Consider the following 27,081-nt stretch of genomic DNA (forward strand, 5'->3'; position numbering starts at 1 on the left):
ATTATTATCAAATATTTTTGAAATTTTTGAAATTAATTAAAAATAGACATATAATATATATTTTTGTTATAATATATGATTTTGTATAAATCTTTATATAATATAAATCTTTATATTGCAAATTAAATACATCTTTATATTGCAAATAAGTTACATATAAATATAGTATAGTACGTATTCAGAATTATATTTTATAATAATTTGTAAATTTAATTGTATTTCTTCAATTAAAATATCTCAAAATATATTATTATATATTATATATTTGCAAATAAAATTTGTACAACTAAAAAATAAAAATTTTTAAATTCAAGAACATAATTAATATTTATTAATAGAACTTTGAATTATATCTAATAATGATATTGGATAGGAAATAAAATATAAAAATAAAAAAGAAAAAAATGAAAATAAATTTTTTTTACTTTTAAATTAAATTTAAAGCTTCATCTTCAAAAAAATTAAATTTAATTAAAATACAATAATAACTTTAACAATACAATTGTTAAATACAGAGAAAATTTAATCAATTCTTGATTAAATGCAAATTATTGATTTAAAAAAATTATTTTACATTCGAAAATAATTAAAAAGCGTAAAATAAAATTTTTTCTTTTCAAATTCTTATTTTTAAAAAATTTTAAATTAAAAAAAAACTAATAAGATAATAATGTTATTGAATTTTTATATTGTCGAATATTTTTTGTCGAATCTTTAAATTTTATTTTCATTTGTCAGATATTGATTGTCAGATATATTGAAACTGTGCAAGAATTTAGTACTAAAAATTCATTTGATGTTGTTATTGCACTTGATGACACATTTTTAGCTTTATTATTTCTCCCTTTGATTTCCTTTTTCTGTTTTCATCTGTTTTTTTTTTTTTCTTTTTGATTGAGATATTTTTTTGTTTATAAATTCAATTACGAACATCTATACTCTTCATTATATGCAAGTATATAAATATATATATATCATATCAATATATAAATATACATAATTTATTAATTAAAAATCAATTAAAAGACATATGAAAGATTATTAGCAGACAATCTATATTTTTATATTTTTAAAATTTTTCAATAAAGAATGAAACGAGATTGAATACATGTTTAAATTAAAAATATATTTTTAATTATTTATTTAATTTTTATTCTGTTATATTTAAAATTTTAAAAGTCTTTATAAATATTTATTATGTTTATAAATGTTATAAATGTTATGGTTTAAATGTTATAATTTTTTTTAATTCTACTTTTTTAGAATACAATATTAATTATTTATAAAAAGGAAAAATATTTTGTTATAGCTCCTTATGAATTCTTACATGATATTACATGTTTATCAAAAAAACCATTAAAATCGCAATATCGACAAGGTGTTGTTAATCGGTTTTGGGCAACTTTAACATCTCTAACAGAAGGTGACAGTATGCTTGCACACTTTAGCTGGTTTCCAGAATTTGGATGGACATGGTATAGTGTACCAGATACTATTAGAAGCGGTATGCCAGTTTTTTATCTATCAGCTTATCCTTCACCTAGTACAGTGCAACTTAGGTATGTTTTCAAATAAAGCATAATAGATTATATTAGAGTAAAATAATTTTTTTGAATGTGTGAAATTAATTAAATTTTTATCATTATCAAAATTTTTTATTTTTTGTATACGATTTTGATTTGAAAATATTTTTAACAAGATAATAGAAATTTAAAATATATTATGGTTTAAATTTTAACTTTTTTTTAAATTTTAACCTGTCATATCATTTTGAAATTATATTTTAAAAGACGAAAATAATATTAAAATTTTAAAGATTAATTTTATCTTTTTGAAATGATATTTCATATTTCATTAATAAAAAAATTATTTTATATATAATTCATTATGATCTATATATATATATATATATATATATATATATATATATATATATATATTCGCAATGTTTTTATATAATTTATATAAAATAGAATTATTAGTTAAACTATGTTATTATTGATTTGATAACATAACTTATTAATTGAACTCTATAATGTATGAAGATTTTTATGACTGATTGTATACATATCGAAAGTTTTATTTAAATATTATTAAATCATTATGTGATTTTAATAAACGAAAAAAATTAAGTTCACTTATAAAATTGATGTTTTTATATTTATTTTCAGTGATGCTGCGTGCCCACAATTTGGACAAATTTGGCAACCTGTAGTGTCTTTGAATCCTTTACAATGGGCTCGATGGATGCATACACAAAGAGTAACATTGATTTTATCACATGATAGACCATTGCCAAGACATTTACACCAAGCAAATCAAAGTGGTCGTTTTCAATGTGTTCAAAGTCGTCAAGCCGCTGCTGTTCTTTATGCTATGTTAAAAAATTGGGCAACTTTCGTTCTCGTTGAAAATCATACATATGTACAATTTATTTATCGAGAAGCTGATAAACCTCCAGTTTCGTTCTCATTAATTCGTATTAATTGCAAAGCACTTTGTGTTATTCTTAACATTGCATTTGCAGCTGGAACAGAAGGAGTTGTTCGACACAATGTTGTTGTCGATCTTTTAGATCGATTATCTAAACTTACTTTACCAAATAGACCTACAGAACAAAAAGAAACACCATCTTGTACTATTATTCATAAATCTTTAGAAAAAATTTTAATTAGATATGAACGAATGCCAAGTGACTTGAATTCAATTATATTTCCTGATGGGACTCAAACTACATCGAGTAGACTTACGCCAATGTTAGGTGGTATTTTGACAACTAGTTTGTCTAGATATTTGTACCATAATCGTTGGATTTGGCATGTGAAACGACCTTTCGTACAAACTATTCCTGGAATTATATTACCAAGATTAAATATAACTGCAATCGCAAGAATTCTTTCTACAATTACAAAGTAAGTATTTTTACTAATATTTCGTTTTATTTTATTTTTAAAATTTTTTTAAAAAAATATGAAATTATCAATTTTGATAAAATTTTTGGAGAAAATAGTTTCAAAGAAGTATTTAAAATTTTTTTTCATAAGTAATATAATAAATATAAAGCAAGAATATATATATATATATATATATATATATATTATTTACAAATGATGACCTGCAAGCTAATTGGCTTCTTATTTTTTCATATGTCTTACTATAATCTAAAAAACTTTCGATTATATTTAAATCTCACTATCAACAAATTAAATCATCATTAAACATATGTATAGCCTTGGAAAAAATACAACATATGTATATATGGTGACTAATGGAAAAATGAAATAATTACGAATGAAAGCATATTCATAACATGACTGTTTAAAACTGAAAAACTGGGTGAATCGCCAGAGATCATTCAAATTTGATTCGTGAAGAAGAAGAAATTAGTATAGGTCCTAATATAGGAAATGATTATTTAAATAAAAAACAATTAGCTCAAATTTTATTTAAATTGATAAAAGAAAAATTGATTTTTTTATTAAAAAAATTTTATTTCCTAAATGTTAATTATGATTGCTATCCTATAATGATTGTTGAGATAACACAGCTTCTTATTCACATATATATTAAAACTTTATTATTTATATATTATGTATTTAAAAAATTAAACATATTTAAAATATTATAAAAATATATAAACATATATATTTAAAAGAAAATTAAACTAATATAATAAATTTTTAGATAAAAATTTTATCTTATTTTATGAATATAATTTGGAATCATTATAGGAATTATATATAGAAAACAATTATATTTTGATTGATAAGGATTTTTTGAAATGACAATTGCCAATTTTTATGAAATTTTTTTTATGAAATTTAATTTATATTTTTTTCTATTAGTGATTATTAAAAAAAATTAAAATCTTGAAAATTTATTAGTAATTCGTTAAAAAAGTAAAAATCTTGAAATCTCTTTTAAATCTAATTAAATATATAAAGAAATAATATTTTTTATACATTTAAATCATATTTTTTATACAAAAAATTCAATGATTATATCCATCTATCTCATTTGAAAAAATCTGTATTTTTAAATGATATATTATAAATTTATAAAAATATTATTAATTTTTTTTAAATAATCTATTCGAGTATATAAAAAATTCTCAACAATAAAAATTAAAGGAACACTTAATTTTTCTTCGAAAAATTAAATTTTATTAAAAACTTTTATGTTCTACCTATTATTTAATATTATTTAATGTTTTAAATGTTTTATTATATCTTTATTGTTCATAAAAATATAAAATTTTTATTGAAAAAAAAATTTTTATGCTTTTTTGTGTTTTTTTAATTATTTTCTCAATCTCATTTATATTTTTAACGAAAATAATTTTAATATCGACGAAAAAAGTTGAAGATTTTTAATGATTCAAATTCTTGAAATGAATTTTTATATTTTATTAATATATATTTCATAAAATATACTATGATAACATAATAGAATATTTTTGGATTTCTATTTCAATTATAGAAATAATCTTCTATTTATTTATGATTATGTATATTGTTGTATTCGCTTGACATTCATTTTCTTATAATAACTTTATTTACACACTTTTATATTAATTACAATTTAATATTAATTTAATGATTATTTACAATAATAATTTATTAAACAATATAATATTCTTGAAAAGAACATGTCCGTTTTGTGATCAATACAAGACTTCATTAAATCTATACTTTTAATTTCGATGACAATCGATATTGCCATAATTCATATTAGCCATGATGTTTCACATTATTGTAATTTATATTAAATTATCATACTCGTAACAATATTATTAATTATTGCAGAATGATTATATTAAAAAAGTTTGATCTATTTGTTGCCATTAACATATTTTATTATTATATATTATATTTAATTTTTATATAAACAATAATTTTTAAAAAACTGCAATTTTCACATATTACTAAAAAAAGAATATTTTTTTATATATTTCTATAATATATCTTTGTGTATGCTATAGTTTGTATAAATATTAAAAATATAGAGATATCATATTATTCTGTCAAAAAATATACTAACTTGAATAATAATAATATTATAAAAAATAATTTTTTAGAAAACAAAGAAGAAACAAATTTTTCATTAAATTGAAATTTGATTTATATTATAATTAATATAATAAATTTATAAAATAATAAAAATATAATTTATAAAAATATTATATATATTTATTGTATATGTTATTCATAGAATACGTTTAGCTGAGGGCTTCAATTTTACATATTCAGCAGCGGGTATTATAAATATGGTTCTTGAAGTAGAAATGCAAGGAGTTGGTGAAAATGATACATCATATCCATGTATCATTCAATATATCTTGTTTCCGCCACATGTTGCCTCCAATACGACATTAGAACGTGATAGTACATCAGAAGAAGATACTGACGAAGGTATATATTATTTAAAATTATATTTATCACTGAAAAATTAAAAATTAACAATTTTTTAATACTTTTTAATACTTTTGAAACAAATTGTATTTAAGATAAATATGTTTAATTATAATGTTTAAGTGTTTATGATAAAAAAATTTTATGTATTATAAAAATCTTTAAAAAAAGAAAAATCAAATTGATGTAATTGTCTGCAATTTTTCATTATTTTAAAATTTAATTTAGCATATTTAAAACATAGATATATAATTATCAAGTATTATATTAGATTATTTTAAATAAATTGATAAAACAAATCAATTGAAATATAATCATATAATTTGATAAAAATTCAGAATTCGAAATTGTTACATAATGCTTAGAATAGATGATCTCTACTCTTTATATTTTGATACTAATGGAAGATATGACAAATAAGGAAGAAAGAGAGAATGAAAATAGAAACAATCCTAAAAAATTAAAAGCTTATATATCTTAAAAAGTTGATTATACATTGCAATTTTGCTTTAATTCCATTATTTTATGAATTATGAAATAGTTACTCAATCGTTTATTTTTCCATTTAGATTTTAGAGTATCATATAAAAATATAAATTTTATGATAAATTATTCTTTTTTTAGATTATTTAATTAAAATTTAGAATTCTGTATACAATACTATTTTATTTTTATTTTTTAATTATTATATATTTTGCATAAAAGTATAAACATAAATATTTATATAGAATTTTTTAAATATTTGGAAATATTATAATATTATAAGCATATATTATTTCATTAAAATAAGCAAAAAAAAAAAAATATAATAAATATACAGATTTAAATATCATTTATCATTTCTCAAAATTATAAAATGTAAAATTATAAAATTTCAACTATGAATTTATAAGTAATGGAAGATTTCTTCTCAATTTATCAATTCTATTTTAACTAAACTAGAAGTAATATTTTATTTTTGCAAAATTTACATTATTTTACCTTTTATTTGTTACCTCTTTTTATGTTATTTTTTATTGTTACATTATATATCTTATGTAAACATAAATATGATAATGCTTATAATTATCTTTGTATAAGTGTAAAAAATTTTACATCTTCGACTCATTTATCAAATTTATCTGCTAGATTTTTTCTGTAGAAAAACTATAACATATAATAAATTGATTATTTCGTTAAATAATTAAAAATCTATTCTTGAAAAATAAAAAAAAGGAAGATTTTTCAACATGTTTTTGTGAAGAAATATATAATATATATACATTAATAAAAATGTCTTATAAATTTAAAATTAATATTAATCTAATCTAATATATTTATATTATATTTCTTTTTGCTTATTTTAAGAAATATTATATTTCTAAAATTTGTCTCTAACTTTTTGAAATATTTTGTATAATGTTATATTATCATAACATATAAAATATTTTTTCAACATTTTTCAAATATTTTTTTTAGCATTAAAAAGCTAAAAATGTAATATTTTAATAATTATATAAATGAAATTGTTTATAATTATAATATTTACAATATTTTTTGACAAATTTATATATTTTTTAATATATTTTAATAACAAAAAGTGATATATGTAAAAATCATATTATTTTATTATTTAGTCCTTAATACATTAAGAAAATTTTTTTGAAAATATGTAATTATGTTTGCTAAGAATATATCAAATATATAATATATATAATATAATAAATATATAATATTTAATGTTTACATATAATTTAATTTAAATGATGAAATTGTATTACATTTTAGGTACTGCAGATGGTGAAGTAAGTGTAGAAGATGGTGAAGGTTCTGGCGATTTTCAAATTATTTCTGAAATTTGGATTGAACCTCAATGTGGTTATTGTCAACTACCCGCACAATCCACAGCAACATATTTGCATCATTTGCAATATTATGAAATTCCAGATGCAGTAAGTATATATATTTTATATTTAATTTTTTATTATTCAATTAAAATCAATTGAATTTATTGAATTTTTTTTCTTTCAAATTTAATAGATAAATTTTACAATTTTTTTTCATTGATGGAAAAATTTCTCACAAAATTTACATTAGTCTCGATATTCAAAATTAAAATTTTTTTTATTTCAAGATATTTTGCTATAAGAATCAAATTTGTTAAAAGAATCATAATTCATAATTCTTTTGAAAAATGATCTTAGATTTTATTATCATATTATTTTTTAATTAATATGATTTTAAATTTTATTAATTTTTAATTAATATGATCTTAGATTTTATTAATTTTCAATTAACTTTATTTATAATATAATTATATTTTTCATATAATCTTAAGACTTTTTCTTTACTATTATTATTGTATTATTTTAAACAAATATATTTAATATATATTGATTGTAAATGTAAGTATTCGAATAATTTTTTGAATCACTACATATTGTATGAAAATATGCGATGTATAATAAGCAATGATAATAAGAAAGAAAAAATTATAAATAATTTTAAGTTTTTAAAGAATTTATAATATATCTAATAATATCTATTTATATGTTGATATTAAAGTGATTTCTTATAAAATTATTTTATTGTGATAGAACTAAAGAATGATAGTAAAAGCCAATATTTTCAGTAATATGCATTCTTTTTTTTTTACATTATATGAATATAATATGGTAAAGTAAAAAAGATTATTGAATATTGAAATTGAGATCAATTTTTTGAAAAATTTTTTAATAAATTTTTATTGATCTAAAGCTATAATAGAATCCGTTTATATAATTGCAATAATTGCGATAAAAATTTTTTTTACATATATACAATATAAATACATAATTTGGATGAATTTTTAAAAAGATCTAAAGATCTAATTTCTAAAATTTCTAAAGAAAAAATTATAAAAAAAATTGAATAGCATTGAATAATTAATTCGCTTTATAATTTTTTTATAGCTAGCTTTGTTAAAATTTCTAAAATTAATAATAATTTAAAATCTTTTTAATCTATTTAATTGCAATAATAATTATTAATGTAGAAGTGGAGCATGTAACATTTTTACAATTATTTTTAATTTTTCTTTCTTTTTTTAGCATATTCATAATTGAAGCGGTTAATTAATAAACAGCATTTAATTTAATAATAATTTATTTTATTTAAAACTTCGAAACATTTTTATAGATATTATTTATAGATATAATTTTTTCTTTTGCTTGTGTTTCAATCTCAATAAATTTTGATTTTTAATTATATCTTCAGTTTCAGTGACTTCTTTTCTCTCTTCTTTATTCAATAATAATATTATTTTTAACATATTTTCTTCATTATTAATTGTAATAACCTATATTTTTTTTCTTATAATGAAATTTATTGCATTTATTATAATATTTTTCAAATATTCAACAATGTATTTGTGAAACAATTCAATATTTAATGTACAAATATGTAATATTTCAGATTTTAAAAATTGAATATTTATATTATGATTGTTTCGTACATATTATAATATTAACTTCTATAAATATCTATAATTTATATATATCGCAATTATATATATTTTTTATTTCTTATTATCTTATTATTATTCTGTCTGCATTAATTGATTTCGTTTGTGATTTTTATTTGATTAAAAATATCAATGATGAATCAATTATTAATCTAACCTATAAAATCAAATTTCATTTTTTTTATTATTTCATATTTCAATACTTTTTTTCTCTTTTTGCATTATTGCAAATTCGTTTGAATAGGAATTGTAATTTTAGAATTGTAATTTTTCAAGTGTTTTAAATTTATTGAATAATTCTAAAATTTTTAAGTTATAAAATTAGAACAAAAACAAAATAGTAAGCAAAATATAATGAATGAAATATATTATATTTGAAATTTCTGAAAAATAATTTCTGTATAACATGTTTAACAATATATTGCAATTAATTTATTTATATTATCTCAATTCTTAAAATATTCTTGTATAATATTACATTATATATATATATATATATATATATATATATATATATATATATTATTTAATGTTTTAACCTAACTTAATTGTAAATAAAATAAACAAATTATTATTTAACTACTAAATTATTTATATTATTATTAATTATTTTTTACTATTTTTTAATTATAAAATATTTAATTTATTCAATTTTTTAGCACTAAAAATTTCGTTCATTAATTAAAACTGAACTAACTTCATATCTAAGAAATTGAATTTTTATTTTGTCTATTTTAATTCTCAAAATAGATTTCTTAACATATGTTCAAGGAGATTTCAAAATCAAAAATTGAAAGATCAAAGAATATTTTTAAGGAATATTGAAATGAGTTTTGAATATTTGTGAAAATTCTCTAATATTAATATTTCGCAATCTTTATCATTTTAAAAAATAATATATTTAATGAATTTTAATTATTTATATGTAATTAATTTCGCTATATTGCATATTTATATTTTATTTTTTATATTAATTACAATAATTGAAATTAAATAAAAATTAAAAATAACAAATCGAAACTTCTATTAATTTTCTATCTCAAATAATATGGTGTATATAAGTTTAAAAAATATATACCTATTTTATTTATTTAATATTTATTAAAAATTTAAAAATAATAATTATTAAAAATCAATGATATGTATAAATATTTTTTATAAAATATGTAAATAATATAGTTACAACAAATAATAATATCAATTAGTCGATACAAGAATTGATTCTACAATCGTTCCTGAATCAATTTAGAATCAAAATAAATAATGATTACTATGATATCAGAAATAAGAAACATTCTATAAATAATATTGATTGAAAATTATGATTTTTTATGTAATGAAATAAATATTTTTCATAATTGTTTTATTCAAGATTTTTATATAATAGTTTAAAATAATTATTTTCGATCTTAGATATTTACAATTATTTTTAAATTTACAAAAAAGTTACTTTCGATTCTCTTCGATGAATTTTAAAGGATGAAATTTTAAATAATTTTTTCTTATACATAGCCACTGTTTAATTTTTGAGATATTTGCAAAAAGAGATTTCTATTGCATAGAATTTTATCTTTCTTATGAATTATTGTAGATTTAAAATATATCCCTTGTTCGCAGAATTCATCATTGTTGTTAATATTCACAGAGAACTTCGTCATTCTACGGATTTTTGAAATATAAAAAATATAAAAATAAAATATAAAATAATTTGTAGACAACAAATTATTATGAAGTTATAATAATAGCAATATTAGTTGGTATCTATTATTGTAACATTAATCATTTTTATTTTGCCAAAAGTTATTTTATATATATTTTCGCATTTCATAGATTCAAAAAATTAAGATGCAGGTTCTTTATGGATAAATATTTATTCTAAGATAATTAAAATAAGTTTATCAAATTTATTCTTTTTATATTTGTATTCTCTTAATTTCTTTTCATAGAATTATTTTAAATATACGATATATTTTTATTTAAATTTTTTTGTAGGAAATTTGATGAAAATGACGAATATATAGAAACGCTTTTTATAAAAAAAAAACTTCCAACATGAAATGAAATAATGAAATGATGTATAAAACTTTACAAAATATCGAGTTTTTGAACATTTTACATTAATATTTTTTTTTATAAAATATATAAAGAAATTAGTATGAATAATATGATTATGATATATAAAATATGATGTGTAATGATGATTTTACGGGCGATTTTCTTTTAAAAAAAAAAATTTTTAATATATTGTTGCACTTATAAAAAAAATTATCTTTATAAAAGAAAAATTTTTTTTATAAAAAGAGAGAAATTAGCAATGATATTAAAATTTATCATTCCAAATGAAAATGAAAAAATAATAGAGAGACTAATAATTGTTTATTAACTATTTCTTTATATTTTTTCTGTAGAGGGAATTCTTTTGAACTTATAATTTTTTCTTCTACATTTTTTTTTTATATCTTTTATTAATTTTGAGAATCCATTCCAATCATATAATTTAATCATCTATTTTAAGAATCGTTTTTTAATAATTTTTTTAATAATAATAAAATATTATATAAAAAAATAATAATTTAATAATTTTGAAGTAGTCAACATTCGGAATCAGTTTTTTCTATATATTTGGCATTAATTTTTCACATATGAAATAATAAAAATATTTGTGATTTTGCATATTATATTTTTAGTCTTGTTTAATTTTCAAATAAATAGTTTTTTTTTTAATATAATGAAATAACTCAATAAAAACAAATTTTCAAGTAATATGACATATATTTTGAATATATTTTGAATATTATCAGTTTAAAATCAAAGTTAAAAATTTTGAACCATGTATTAAAGGAACTAGCATTTTATTTATTTTACAAAAATAAAATTTGTTTTCCAAATCAAATTGTGATCTAAATATTATCTTTTATCATGAAATATAATAATTCTCAGTAAAAAATGAGATTATTTCGTTTATAATTATAAAAAGAAATACATTATATATAAATTATAATATTATATATATTATATATATTTTTTTATTTTAAAAACTAAGATCGACTTGTTATATATAAAAGAAAAAGTTGCTCAAAATGTTGATTTCTATAACATCATTCAAATTTCAAAATCATTAAAATTGAAGAAACCAACTTTTGAGAAATTATAATTTTTCTATATTTTCATCCAAATCATCTTAAATCATTACTCTAATATTATTAATATTGTTCAATTTCAGTCAATAATGATCGTTTTACAATTCGATTTCTATAAATTCATCTTTTTTTTATTATGTCATTTATTTTTCTTGTAAGAATTAAAATTTCTTTCAATGTTTATATTTTTTTTATTTAATTTTCAAAGTTAAATATGTTATTTTTATGCAACTAAAATAAGTTTCAAATATTCAATTAATATATAGAAATATATGTTATTCAAAATATATATTAAACTATGTAATATTTGCAAAATGATAGTAATTATGCAAATTTATTTACGTATATTAACATTATAACATTATAAAGTTTAAAAATTTAAAATTTTTTAAAATAAATTTTTAATAAACTAATAATAATAATAAATTATTATTATTTATGGAAAATAATCGTTACAAGATAATATATAATAAATAATGTCCATGTAATATAATATAATATAATATATGTAAGATCATATAATATACATATAACTTACTATTTATTTATCTATTCAAAAATATAAGAACATTATTAATTAGATAATTTTAAACAATATTTGGACAACAACATTTCTATGGATAAATTATTTATAATTTTTTCAATTTTTAATTATTTTTAATATTATATTATATTATTTAACAATTTTTAATATTATATTATAGAAGTTTTATTCAAAATTAAATTTGTTTATAATTACTTTTATATTAAACAAGCTTATTTTTAAATATACATCTAATTTTTTTTCAGTTGCTTCAATTGAAAATTATTTAATCTTTAGAATTTTTAAATAATTAATTTAAATCATTTTAATAAAAAGAGAAATAAATTTTTTTATTATAATATTTAAAGTAATATATAAAATTGTATCCAAAATGAAATCAACTGATATTTAAGTAGAAGAAAAAAATTCAAGAATATTAAAAAAGAAAAGTCTAAAAAAATATCTTGTATATAATATTTTTATATTATTCATTTATTATTTTCAATACGATTACATGTATTTATATTTTAACATTAAATATATTTATGTTTTACACTATTAAATACATTTATATATCATATATATTATATATCATAAACATTTCAACATTGCTGGAACTTCCAATATTCAGCATTATTAAATATATTTATATCTCATTTTTGAAAGTTATTTTCAAGTTTAATTTTATCACAAATTTCATAGAATGCTTATGATCTTTATTAAATTATATACAATAATTTATACAATCTATAAGATAGAATAATAAATATATCATTTATTCTAATATTAATATTTTTAAGTAATATTCATAAATAGGATATTTTCAAAATTATACAATTTATGCATTAGATTAAATAATATTATGTTGTGAACAATGCTATTGCTTTATATTACAAAAATTAAAATAAAACATATTGTAACAAAATATTATAAAATAAAATAAATAATAAAATAATAAATAAAATAATATTTTCTTTGTTCTTTAGTACAAATATATTTTTTTCTTTTAAACATAAAATATAGTTGAAATAAAAACTTTACTATAGGAATAATTGTTTGAATAAAAATCATCCACATTAAACATACATGTATTCTGAATTATGACAAAATAAAAAATATTTACGCAACTTTAATTTTTCTTTTAATTCTTTTAATTTCATTTTACATCATAATAATGATCAAAAAATAAAAATTAGTTACTTGTATAAGATATACAATATCATATTGAAGGGGTTATATTTAATTTTCTAAAAATTTTCATATTGATTTGTAAGTTCATTCATCTATTCATGATATACGAGGGAATATTATAAAATGTTAAATATACTAATTATAGTATATTTAAACAAATACTAAAAAGTATTTATTTCATATTAAGATAAATTAATAATATATAAAATTTATATATCAAATGTATTAAAAAAAAAATTTGACTGATAGAATTTTATATTTTACATTTTTTGAATTAAAAAACTAGTTAATTTTAATTTAAAAAATATAAAAAATTCTATCAGTCAAATTTTTTTTCTTTAATACATTTGATATATAAATTTTATATATATTAATTTGATAGAATTAGATAGACTGATAAAATTTTTTATATTTTTTGAATTAAAAAGTTAGTTAATTTTAATTTAAAAAAAAATACATTATCAAAATATGTTATATTTTATTTTTACAATTTATTTTCAGTAATAAATATTTAATAATATTATACTATTATAATATATTATGTATAGCGCTATTATTTTTTTTATAAAAATATTTAATAAAAAATAAAAAAATATAATTAATAAAATATTTAATAAAAAAAGAATAATATTACATAATATATATAAATATAATATTGTATATTATTTTTTGATTATTATTATTAATATTAATATATATATTGTTTATTATTTACTTTTACAAAATGATAAATAAAACATAAATAATCGTTTACAAATAGTTTATTATTTATTAGATTTTATATTTATAAGATGTTTAGAAAATAATAAAGCAATAAACTTAAAGTTAAAATATTAAAATTACTTATAACTTATTTAAGAATATTGATTAAATTTTGTAAATATAGTTTTTATCTTAGAAGTTTCAAAATTAACACATTTTTTTTAATCTTTTTAATAATAAATTAAAATTCGATGAAATAATTAAATAATGTAATATATAAACTATTATATAAATTATCGATAAATAAGTAATATTTCACTTGTTTCTTTAAAGAAATAATTACTTGATATATTTTTTTCTTTTATGAGACACATTTGATATTGAACGTGAATGGATTTGATTTATCTTTAATCTTATCTTTTTTCTTTAGTTATGATATTAATATATAAAATGATATAGCTATAATTAATATTGTTCATCAAAAATGTTTATAGGATAAGATTTGATTCTGTCTTTCGATGTGATAATGTAATATTTGCTTTATCTTCAATTTTATTTTAATTTTAGATAATAATGCGATGCTTATTACTTTTTCAGAAATTATAATTAAAATTATTTTTACATTAATAATTTTAATTCTTTTGAGATGATTTCAAATAATTAGTTGATGAAAATATATAAAATGTCATAATATAATATTTATGAAATCTTGTTTTCGATAATCGATTCTAGAAATAAAAAAAAAAAACGTTAATATATGAAATCACAATTGATATTTATTTTGTTAAGTTATAAGCAAATTTACATAAAGTGAGATTGAGACATTTCTATCTCCATTACACTTTTTCACGCCACTTGCTTTATTTTTGTTTTGTTTCGTTTAACGCAAACTTTAATTGTACATAAATTAATAAATAATCTTCAGCCGATATTTTTATATACTAACTTTTTTTATTTTGATCTCTAGAATTAACTCTTCAAATGTATCTCATGGATATATTAATTTTTATTATTTTATAATATTCATTGCTAATGTATATCGTATAAAATTGTGCGACACAATTTCTTACCTTATCCGTAAAAAAGTAAAAATAAGATTTTTCTTCTATATCATAAATATATTCAATGTGTATGTGTTTAGATAAAAGATATCTAAGTTTTCGTTATCTGGAAAGTGATTACTAATCATAAAAGATCAAACTTCAAAATGCATTTATTGATATGTTATGAATTATTTTATGTAATATTATTTTAATTATTTAATATTTTAATTTAATATTTTAATTATTTTATTTTATGTATTATTTCTTATTTTGTATTCTAGATATATAATCTAAAATATAAAATATAGAATGATATTTCCTTATTTTTTTTTTAAATTTATAGAACAATAGTTTATATGGTATGGTTACAATATTTTAAAGTCATTAAAAATCATTGAAAATCAATTTAGAATGGAAAAAATTTATAATTTGCAGTATCATTTTATTTACAAATGAAAAGATTATCTTTAGATTTTTAATACATTTCCAATTAAATTGAAAAATAATAATTATTAATATATTTTCTATAAAATTATAATAATATTTTATATAAATTTTAATATTATATCCATATTTTCATAGATATTAAAAAATGGCTAAATTATATATAATATTATAATATTATAATATATAATTCAATTTTTATAATTATGTATAATATATATAATTCAAATATCTCTATTTTGTTATTAAATGATCTGATTAAATATATGATGAAATAATAAGAAACAATTATATCTTTTCATTATAAATATAGAATTAAAAGTTTTTGAATATTATTTAACATTATAACTTGTTTTTTACAATCAATAATTGTTTCTTCAGAAATTTCTGACAAAAAATTTGAAACCAAAAAAATAAAAATCAATTTTTGTTGAATAAATTTTTTACCAGTATATTTGATAGAAGCATAACGATGCATTAAAAAGAAAGAATTACTGAGTAAATAAATTATTAAGTCCAAGATATTGATAAGATGGATGACGCATAAATAGATAAGAATTCGAACTTTATTAATATGTTTTATATATTATACACTATATATTATATATATTATAAAATCATATTTTTGAAATTAATTTTTTTTATTAATGTTAAGAATGCTTGCTTTTGGATATTATTAATTTTTTATAATAAATATAATAAATATGAAAATTTATAATATCATTTTTCAATACAAGTATTTTTATCTGTTGTATAATAAACGAAATTATTAACGAAGTAATAAAATTTTAAAAAGCAAATTAAATATTTTCAATAATGAAAATATTATTTAAGTTTAAAAAAGGTTAAATTTATTAATATATAAGGTTATTTGGAAATTGATATATCTTTTTGTTTCTTCGAAAATTATAATTATTAAATCGAAATTTATATTTTTGTATATTTGCATACGAATCTTAGTAAAACTTCAAGACTTATTATTTTTCAAATTTTAAGGGCTTAAAAAAAAATTAATATCTTTCATCCGAATCGAATTATACTATTCAGCAATTTTAATAATTGAATGAATGGCAGTATTAAATGGTTATTTACTAGATTGTGATATAATTATTTCGAGTTATAAAAATAACAGCAATAAAATTTTGATTTATGCAAATAAATTTTAACTTGTAAAAATTAGTTTATTTTAAATTCGAATTACAGTGATAAAAATATATTCCATATAGCAAATAATTCGAATGAAACTAAATTTATATTTTGAATGAAACTAAATTTATATTTTGATCTATATGTATATATATATAGAAAATGTTAATATTAATGGGATAATGTTAATGTTAATTATTTATGGGATAACTTAGGAAAATTGATTGTAAAAGTCAAAACAGATATAAAAGTTAATATATAAAAATATCGGCTTTGAGGCTTATTTATTAACAATCAATTTAATTTCATGTTAAATGAAACAAGACGGAAACAAAATATAACGATGATATAACAGAGATAAATACACGCTATTTTCTTCTTATTTCGTTTACATAAACTTCAATTGCTTATAACTTTATAAATAAGCATTTATCGGCATTTTTATATAGCAACTTTTGTGTTTATATTAGCTTGTATATTGATTTTTTAAAAAATATTCCATAAATATATTAATATTCTGTATATATATATATATGTATAAGTGTATTTATAAAGGTTTCCATAGCAGAATAGGAAGAAATAAATAAAATCGTATTTTTATAAAAATTTTTGGGTTATAACAATTTGAATTGAAGAATTCCACTGTATTCATTATTTGTTTTCATTTTATGAATAAGAATATTTTACTTATAATTAAACTTTATGAATTGTTTTCTTAAAGATTAATAAAAATAATAAAAAAATATTTACTTATGTACTATTTGCTATATGTTTATGGCATTGAAATACATCTCGATAAAGTTAAATCCAATAAGGTAACTTCTGAATGTTAGTTAAATATTTGTATTTGATAATACAATAATGTTCTTCAAATTAAGCAAAATTTGTATTTAAATTTTTTTTTTTTTTTTGAATGAATGAATATAAGATAACATAATATTATTTTAATTTTTTTTTGTAGATAATTATTTCAGATATTTTTCATTTTAAAAATGTATGCATATTTTTTTAGTTTTTTTCATTATTTTAAATCTTTAAAATAAAGAATTGAAGAAAATAGAATATTTAAAAGTTTTTTCGCTATAGTTATTGTCAACTTTACTTATCTTAATACTTCACTTTTGCTTTTTTCGCTACATTAGCTTTTTATAAATTTCTTATATTTTGATTTTATATTTTATTATTTTCTTAATTATTTACCATAATTTTTCATTTTTTTTATTCTTGGAAATAATATATAATATATAATAAATAATATAATAAATAATATATTTCTAATATATTTCTAATAATTGATAGTTTTTGATTATTAATCATTATATTATGATGATTATTTTTTTAACGATGAAAATAGATAAATAATTTTCTAAGTGAAAAAATTGATTGCATACAAAAAAGTTTTAATTTTGACTGATATTTCAATATTATAGTATTACTATGTTACTATTATTAGTGTATTTTTCACAAACAACATTAATAATTAAAATATATATTGTTTAATTTACAACAATTTTAAGAATTGTGATTCTTTTAAAAACATTTAAAAAATATTTTCAATTTTTTTTTTTTTTAATAATTAATCTTTTACGTTCAATTTTTTTTCGATATTAGCTTGATTATAAAAATACAAAAAAAAAATTTTAAACCTAGATTAATGGCAGATAGACTCTGTTTTTTCAATCATTTAAATTTTATTTTTTAAAAGTTATAAATAATAAATTTATATTTTTTAAAAGTTAAAAATAATATAAAAAAATTTGCATATAAAAATTACTTGATTTTTTATAAACAATTATAAATTTAATGTTAATATTTAAAAAAAATTCATGCAAAGTCATAAATGATAATTATTCTGATTTATATTTTTCTAGTATTTTTATTTTTATTATGTTACTTGATATAAAAAAAATCTGTTTTTGAAAGTTTGTTCTAAAAAAGAAACAATATCCAAAAAATCTGTTTGATAACTATTGGTAACCAGAAAAGAAATGATTTCATATATAAAATATATAAATCGAAAATATAAAATTTTTTCATTTCGAATCTAGTCGTCAAGAAAATTCTTCAAAAAATTCAAAAATCAATATCAATAATCAGAGAGTAATTCTAAACATAATTAATATATATATAATATTTGATATAATAATAGATTAGTTAATTAATTATAGTTAAATAATAAATAATTATAGTTAAATAATTAAATACAGTTAAATATAAATATAGTTAAAGTTAAATAATAATAAGTTAAATAAATAAAAAATGTAAAATACAAATTCTTAAATTTTAGAGAAAATCAAAATTACATACAATGAAGAAATAATTAAATAATTAATGATTATATCTAATAATTTTTAAAATTTAATTGTCAAAAATTAATTTTTAAATGAAAAAATTATTCTATATTTTTTATGTATTTTTGTATTTAGACGAATTTACTTATCAATAATTTTGAAAATAAACCAAATTCGTTTAAAGAATTTTTAAATATTTTCTATGTGATTAGTAATTTTAAAATAAAAATATTTTATTACTTATTTTTGCATAGAATCATCTTTTTTCCTAATTATAATATTAATTATTAAATATCTTATTATATATTTTATTATATATAATTATATATCATTATCATATTCTGTAATTACATTTTCTCACTCATCAATTTTCAAATTTTGAATATTGAAGAATGACTTTAATAAATAATATGAAAAATAACAGCATGCATAAATATTTTCTATTTAATAAAATTAAATTTATTTTTAAATCTAATAATATATTATGTTTTAAAAAATATTTAATATAAAACAATATTTAATATAAAACAATTATATAATTTTTTTATAAAATTTTTATTAATTATTGATAATAATATCAAAATATTATTTGATTATATAAAAAAATTACAATTAATTAAATATATTCTTTTTATTTTAATTTGATATGCTTTATAATTTAAATAGTTAGTATCATAAATAAATTAAAGTAATAAGAATTATAAATAAATTGTATGTAAAATATAATAAAACATAAAATAATTAGTAATAATAAATATAATATAATATAAAAAATATAATATAATGTAATATAATATAATAATAATAAAATCATAAAATAAAGTTTAAAAAATCCATTTATAATTTCTGACAATATGCAATCATTAAAGCAATTTTTTAATATCTTGATATTTCTTTATTTTAAGAAACATTGATATATATAATATGTAATACAAATATCCAAAATAAATAAATAAATACGTTTAAGATATTTCAAATTTTTTTATTTTTCATTGATTTATAATTTGAAATTTTGTTAAATTTTTTACGAAAAATTTTGATATCATGTGCAATAATAAGATAAATATTATTTAATATTGACTAATTATAAATAGAGAAAAGATAATATTATTATATATATTTATTATAATTATAAAATATATTTATTATAATTATAAAATTAATTTATTTTTTTTATTAAATTTATGTTTGTATATGGTTATATTTATGTATTTTGTTGTTATAGTGTATTTTATTTAGAAAATTAAATTAAATAGATTTTAATTCAAATTTTCTAATAAATAATAATGAAAAATTTTATGAGATAATTCATTATTTATTTTCTTAATTATTTAATTTTTTTTATTTTTATATATTATTTTATGATTTTTTAATAACTATAATTTGATGTAATCTAACATATCAAAAACAATAATTTTCATTTTATTATATAACTATACTAAATTATATTAGTATTATATATTATATACTATATAATATATATATATATAATATATACATACTATATAAATTATTATATAATTATATTAGTATTTAATTTTAAATACTTATATAAAATTACAATTAGAATATACAATTAGAATATATTTTTTCCAAAAAGACTTATATTTATAAAATTCAAATGTTTTCAATGTAATACATAACATCGAACAAAAAAAAAAGAGAAAAAAGAAATTAATAAAGCAATGTTTCCAGCAAAAATAAGGTAAATATGTGTATGAAATCTATCACTACATATCGTTATCACTGTCGAGGTGGGGCTTCGATATCGATGAGGGTACTCAGAACCAGATTTTTCTATCAGTTGGCTCAGGTATATATAAAGCCCAACACGTAGTCAACTGTTTATTAGTGTTCTAATTATTTTTTTTTTTTTTCACATAACAAATTCTCTAACATTTGTTTCATATAATTTCCACAAAGCATCTCTGCGGTTTCATGTGAGTGGAATATTTGAAAAGTGATAAAAATCTTTAATATTTATTTATAAAATAGTTATAAAATTAGTTCTTTTGGAAAGCTTCCAAGTGTCGGTGAAATAAATCAGTGACATTTTGAAATAATTCTTTGATAGAAAATAGTAATTAACTTTGCTGTGGAATTCAGGTATGTCAAAAAAAAATGCCATATCTAATAAAAAAAAATAAAAAAAATTGAGAAGAAATAGATGCATGTTTTATAATTGGCTAAAAATGTTACAGATTTATAATATATTATTGATTATATTAAAATTATATGGGATATCTTAATAATACGATGCCATATAAGTAAGTATTTTGATTTTTACAATTGAATTAAATAATAAACGTAGAAGAACTATAATATTTAATGAAAAGAAAAATAAATGATTATTTGAATAACAAATAAATTAATAATCAATCATTTACAAATTTTTCTATATATAATAATTTTTCTATATTTTTTAATCATATATTCTAGTAGACTTTTTGTCTATTTATAGGGAATATATAATTTTATTTAATATTTCAATATATCAAAAAATTACAATTCAAACAATTAAAAAAATTACAATGCAATCAATATTGGAAAAATATAAAGATAAATGTTTTCCAATAAGAATTACTAACCTATCGAATTATTTTAGAAAGTCTTTAGGTAAGCTGACCAAAAGAAGTTGATTCCCTTCGTTGAAACCGCATGGGCGTTGCATGGACTGTGATCTGCATGACTTGCAGTTGGAAGTGAGGATCTAGGCAGTGAGCAGCAGCGCTCTGATAACTTGCCAGATCTAACTCTTCCAGCTCAAGGTCTTGTTGATTATCATCTCCCAAACGAATTTTTCATCATATAAAATTCAAAAATAAATAACATAAAAAAAAGAGATTATGGTTCAAGTGGAGAAGTGGTCTCTACGCTTTGAATTAAAGTGAGATTCAACTCCTCCAACTTACTCCTGATCCCTAATATTCTTCGTTTTTTTATTCGTTTCTTCTACCTGCAGAAATATCTTTCAGCTACAAATGTATCAGTAATGTAAGTGAAGATAAGTGAAGCTTTCGTGGAGTCATTCTATTGGCGCTCCTTAATACCTTGCTGGACAGACATGTTGCAATAGCGATAAAATCTTTTAAAATCTTTCAAAATGTTTAACTATATATAGTTGTGCGTGTGATTAAATTTTATTTACTCAATAATATTTTATTAGTATTTTATATAAAATATTATAAATATCTTTATCATTCTTACGAAAATTATTACTTATTCAATTTATAATAATCGCAATTTTTATTTTATATCTTTAACTAAATTTGAATTAAACTTTTATTTTTATAAACCATATCTTTTTAAACTAAATTTTTATAAATCACATTAGTATCTGAAATAAATTTATTTTTTATGTTTTTGTTTTATACTATTTTGTAAGATCTTTAAATATTTTTTTATATATTTTTTTATATATTCAATACATATTCAATATATATTCAATATATTTAATAGATTTTTCATTACATTTAAAAATCTTAATTAAAAACAAATTATGTAATTATAAAATTAATTATAAAATTTTATCTATAATTTAGATTTTGGAAAATTTAAATTACTTATATTTTTAAATAAAAAGATCTTTTATAATTAAATATAATAAATATAATAAATTGAATTTATGATTTTCTATTAAAAATATTAATAATTATTACTACACAATAATATAAAATTAAAAACATTTAGAATTCAAATATCTATATCTCTTATCATACTATACAGAAAATATTTATAATTTAAAATATTCAAAATATTTAATATTTTTTGATGGAATTGAAGAATATTTAAAAAAAAATAAAAAATCCTCATGTGAGACCAAATAGATTGTTTTCTTTCAATTAATTCCTTTAATTTATATTTATATTCATATAAATCTTATTAATGATAATTATCCTCACTCGAATGAATTAGATGTTTTTTTATTGCCTATCTAATTATTTAATATGAGAAAAATGTATTCCAAATTTTAATGATATGTAACTTGAAAATAAAATATAAAAAATAATAAAATATATTATTTTATTATTAGTTAGTTATTGATGTCCATATAACATCTCATTCATTAAACCATTATATAAATGATTTAATTTAAGAAAGTTTATCCATTCATTTTTTATTTTTTTGTAATATTGAAACAGTATCTCGTTAATAATATATTGTTTCAATATGTTATATTATATTCTGATATTACTCTGAAGAAATTGATATATTACTATTAATACTATTAATATACTTACTATTATAATTACTATTAATATAGTATTATAAATAAAAATATTAAAGATTTAAAGAATGCAGAACTGTTTCCAAAATAAGTTTTTAAATTACAAAATATATTTATGTAACATTTGATTTTATAATTTTTATTTTATTCACTCTTATCATGTATTTAATAACTTTTCAAACTTGATTTTCTTAAAAATAATTCCTTTACTTTTGATTTTTTTATTTTATGTTATAAACTTTTATTAATATCATTTGCATCATAAATTTCAATCTACGTCATATAATTTATTTTTGTTTCATAATTTTTTCTAAATTATGTTCATATTATCTATTTTTAATTTATTTTAATAAATAAATCTCAAATGATTGGTATTTTTTTATATTAATTTCTGCGTTTATTTTGAATAGATTCTTCAAAAATATTGACATTTTCATTATATTAACATTATAAATTATTAGAGGAAATTTACTTATGTAATTTTCAAAAATTCAAACATTTATTAGGAGTTGTTTTATTTACAAATATTTACTGCTAAAATGCTTTTATAATTATAAAGATATTAGTTATATTAATTAAAAATATTATAAACTAAATAAAATAAATTATAAATAAATAAATAAATAAATATATATTTATATACGTATTTAATATTATTATTATAATAATTATTAATATAAAAATTATATATATATTTTGCATATATAATGCATTATCTGTCGAATTTTTTTTCATACTTTTTTAATAAATTTTCTCATTCATCTAACTTAAACCTTCATCATTGTTATTAATGTTTAAATTAATTATTATATTATATATTGTAATTTATATTTATATTATGTTATATATAAAATATATAATTAATTTATATATAGTTACTTTCATTTTCAATTTTCGATATTCTGTGTTTAATTATTCTTAATAAAAATATCTTCAAATAATTTTTAAATAAGCGTAAGTAAAAATTATAAAAAATATTTTACTATTTATATTCTTTATATTTTAAATTAGATTCGATAAAATCTAATATTATCAAAATTATCAAAACAAACAATTAATATATTGTTTTTAAAAAATAATAAGAATAGTTCCTGTTTTATTTTTTAAAATATTTTTTATATTTTTTTATATTCTAAAAGATTAATCCTTTAAACGATTTAAATTAAAACAAAAATTAAATTAACATGTACAAAAATTTAAAAATAATAAGTATAAGATATATAATATTTTGAAGCTATAATTATAATAATTATTTTCAAAATTACTTTTATAATTTCCATGATTTTGAAATATTTTGTTATTGAAATTAAGCATCACTAAAATATATATAACTTTTTTATGTTTTTCATAATTTTTGAATTATACGCCAAAATATTTTTAGTCTTATATAATATTTTTAATTTGAAAAGATTTGTATAATATAAATTTTTAAATTTTAAATTAGATTTTGTTTTATGTTTAGTTATTTTTAATTTGATTTACATTTAAATATGTATTTAATTTAGATTAGATTAATCATTATTATTATTATTATATATTAATACATTAAATATTGATCAATTACGCCATGAATCGAATTAATAAAATTATTTAAAATTTAAAAACAATTCTTATTATATACCCATTTATCATATCACTACGTATTATCTAATATGTATTATTTAATATATGACACACTGTAATAATTTATAATTCTATTTCATAAATATCTATTATGAATATGATAGATATATCTTTAATATGTTCTAATAATATAGGAAAAAGACATTAATTCTTCGTGTGATAGAAATAGGATTAAACATTTTTTATTTAAAATAAAAATATTATAATATTATATTATATTGTGTATAAATAAGAGAAATAAAAAAATAAATAACTGAAAATAAAATTAATAATTATTTCAAATAAAAAATAAATATATTTGATTTCAAATAAAAAATAAATGTATATATGCAAATAAATTTTAAAATTATATTTAAATTATTTATATTATGTATTATATTTATATTAAAAATAAATTTTTTTATTATTTATAAAATGTTTATAAATATATACTATTTTAAATAATAATAATGTAATATAATATAATAAAAATTCGGAAATGGAAAGAAAAAAAGAATATCAAATAACAAATTTATTAAATTTAAATTTATTAATTTAATTAATTATTGTTAATTAAATTAGTTAAATTGCAAAAAATGAAAGATGTGTATAATTATAAATGAAACAAAAAAAATATTTTGAAAATTATTTATTACAAATAATTATAAAAATGAGAAACAAAAAAATTTTCGCTTTTTTTAAATAACATTAGTCAAATACAAATACATAATATACAAATACATAAATATGCTATTCATTTTGCTGAATCTAAATTAATATATTTTTATTTTTTTTATTATAACTAATAAAACATATATACTATAGAAGAGGTATAGGTATAGTATTACAAATAGAAAATTAATATTTCCATCAACTCGGAGATATATTAAAAAAGAATTCAAATTTCTTGAATTAAAAACTAATGACAATTCTTTTGTTCAAATTTAATTAAATATTGTATCATTTTTTTTTTGATCTGATAACAAAAAAATCGAAAATGATGGATTAATTTTATTAATAATAAATTTTGTATTTTTTTTTTCATTTATATTTAATTGATTCGTTGCATACAAATAAAATATTCCTTCCTTAATAATATAAAAAAAAGATCAATTGCAATTAATATTTTTTTCTATAGATTTTATTTATATTTGGAAAATGGAATGAAATAGAATAATAGCACATATTTAAAAAATATATTAAATTTAGCATTAGTATTATTTTTTTTATTTGATAATAAAAAGATTTTTTATATACTTTTATACTTAATATCAAGTTTTTTTTTCGTAATATAATTCGATATAATTTTTATCAAAATGTTAAAAAAATTATCAAATAAAAAAATATTTGTTATATTCAACATATAACTTTTTTTGACATATGTTGCTTAGACTTATTCGTGCTCGTTCAGCTATGTGCTTCGTGATTGGCTAATTGGTTTTTGTTAATAATTTGTTAACAAATTTATAATGAAAATTTGCAAAGGAAAATGTTATTTGAAATTATCTTAAAAGTCTTCAGTTTATAAATGTTCTAATATTTTTTGTCTTCAGAATAATAAATATTTATAAAATGTTACTTTAATAGATTTTTACTATTTGTTTTAAAAATGCATTTATTACTTCAAATATATATATATATATTATGTATTCCAATAATTTAAAATATTGATTTTGACAAGTTTGACAATATATATATTTGTTATATTATTTTTTATATTTCAGGTTTTATAATATAAATAATTTAGAATAATAAATTATTAGTAAAATTTTTGATGGAGTGATTTTTCATAATTGTATTTTCCATTTTTTAAAAATCAAAATTTAATTTAATCATTAATTTATTCTGTATTCAAATATAATAAAAGTCTAATTCAAAT

The 27,081-nt window shown here is 16.3% G+C and overlaps 1 protein-coding gene and 1 long non-coding RNA gene across 3 annotated transcripts in view; both read left to right on the plus strand.

Moving 5' to 3' along the window:
• Positions 1-27,081, plus strand: part of LOC100866592 (KICSTOR complex protein SZT2) — a 93,326-nt gene that overhangs the window by 43,831 nt on the left and 22,414 nt on the right. For both annotated transcript variants that reach the window (XM_086914576.1, XM_086914577.1), the window contains exons 8-11: positions 1,310-1,559; positions 2,172-2,912; positions 5,212-5,411; positions 7,179-7,342. In XM_086914576.1, the coding sequence (XP_086770702.1) occupies positions 1,310-1,559; positions 2,172-2,912; positions 5,212-5,411; positions 7,179-7,342 (1,355 nt within the window). The remainder of the gene's footprint in view (positions 1-1,309; positions 1,560-2,171; positions 2,913-5,211; positions 5,412-7,178; positions 7,343-27,081) is intronic.
• Positions 21,216-23,196, plus strand: LOC147656518 (uncharacterized). Its single transcript, XR_015294240.1, has 3 exons — positions 21,216-21,478; positions 21,574-21,639; positions 21,978-23,196. It is a non-coding gene; the product is annotated as an uncharacterized LOC147656518 (long non-coding RNA).

This window comes from Apis florea, unplaced genomic scaffold, assembly GCF_048593485.1.
Source record: "Apis florea isolate Af1SG1 unplaced genomic scaffold, ASM4859348v1 contig_3696_pilon, whole genome shotgun sequence".
Classification (NCBI taxonomy): domain Eukaryota; kingdom Metazoa; phylum Arthropoda; class Insecta; order Hymenoptera; family Apidae; genus Apis; species Apis florea.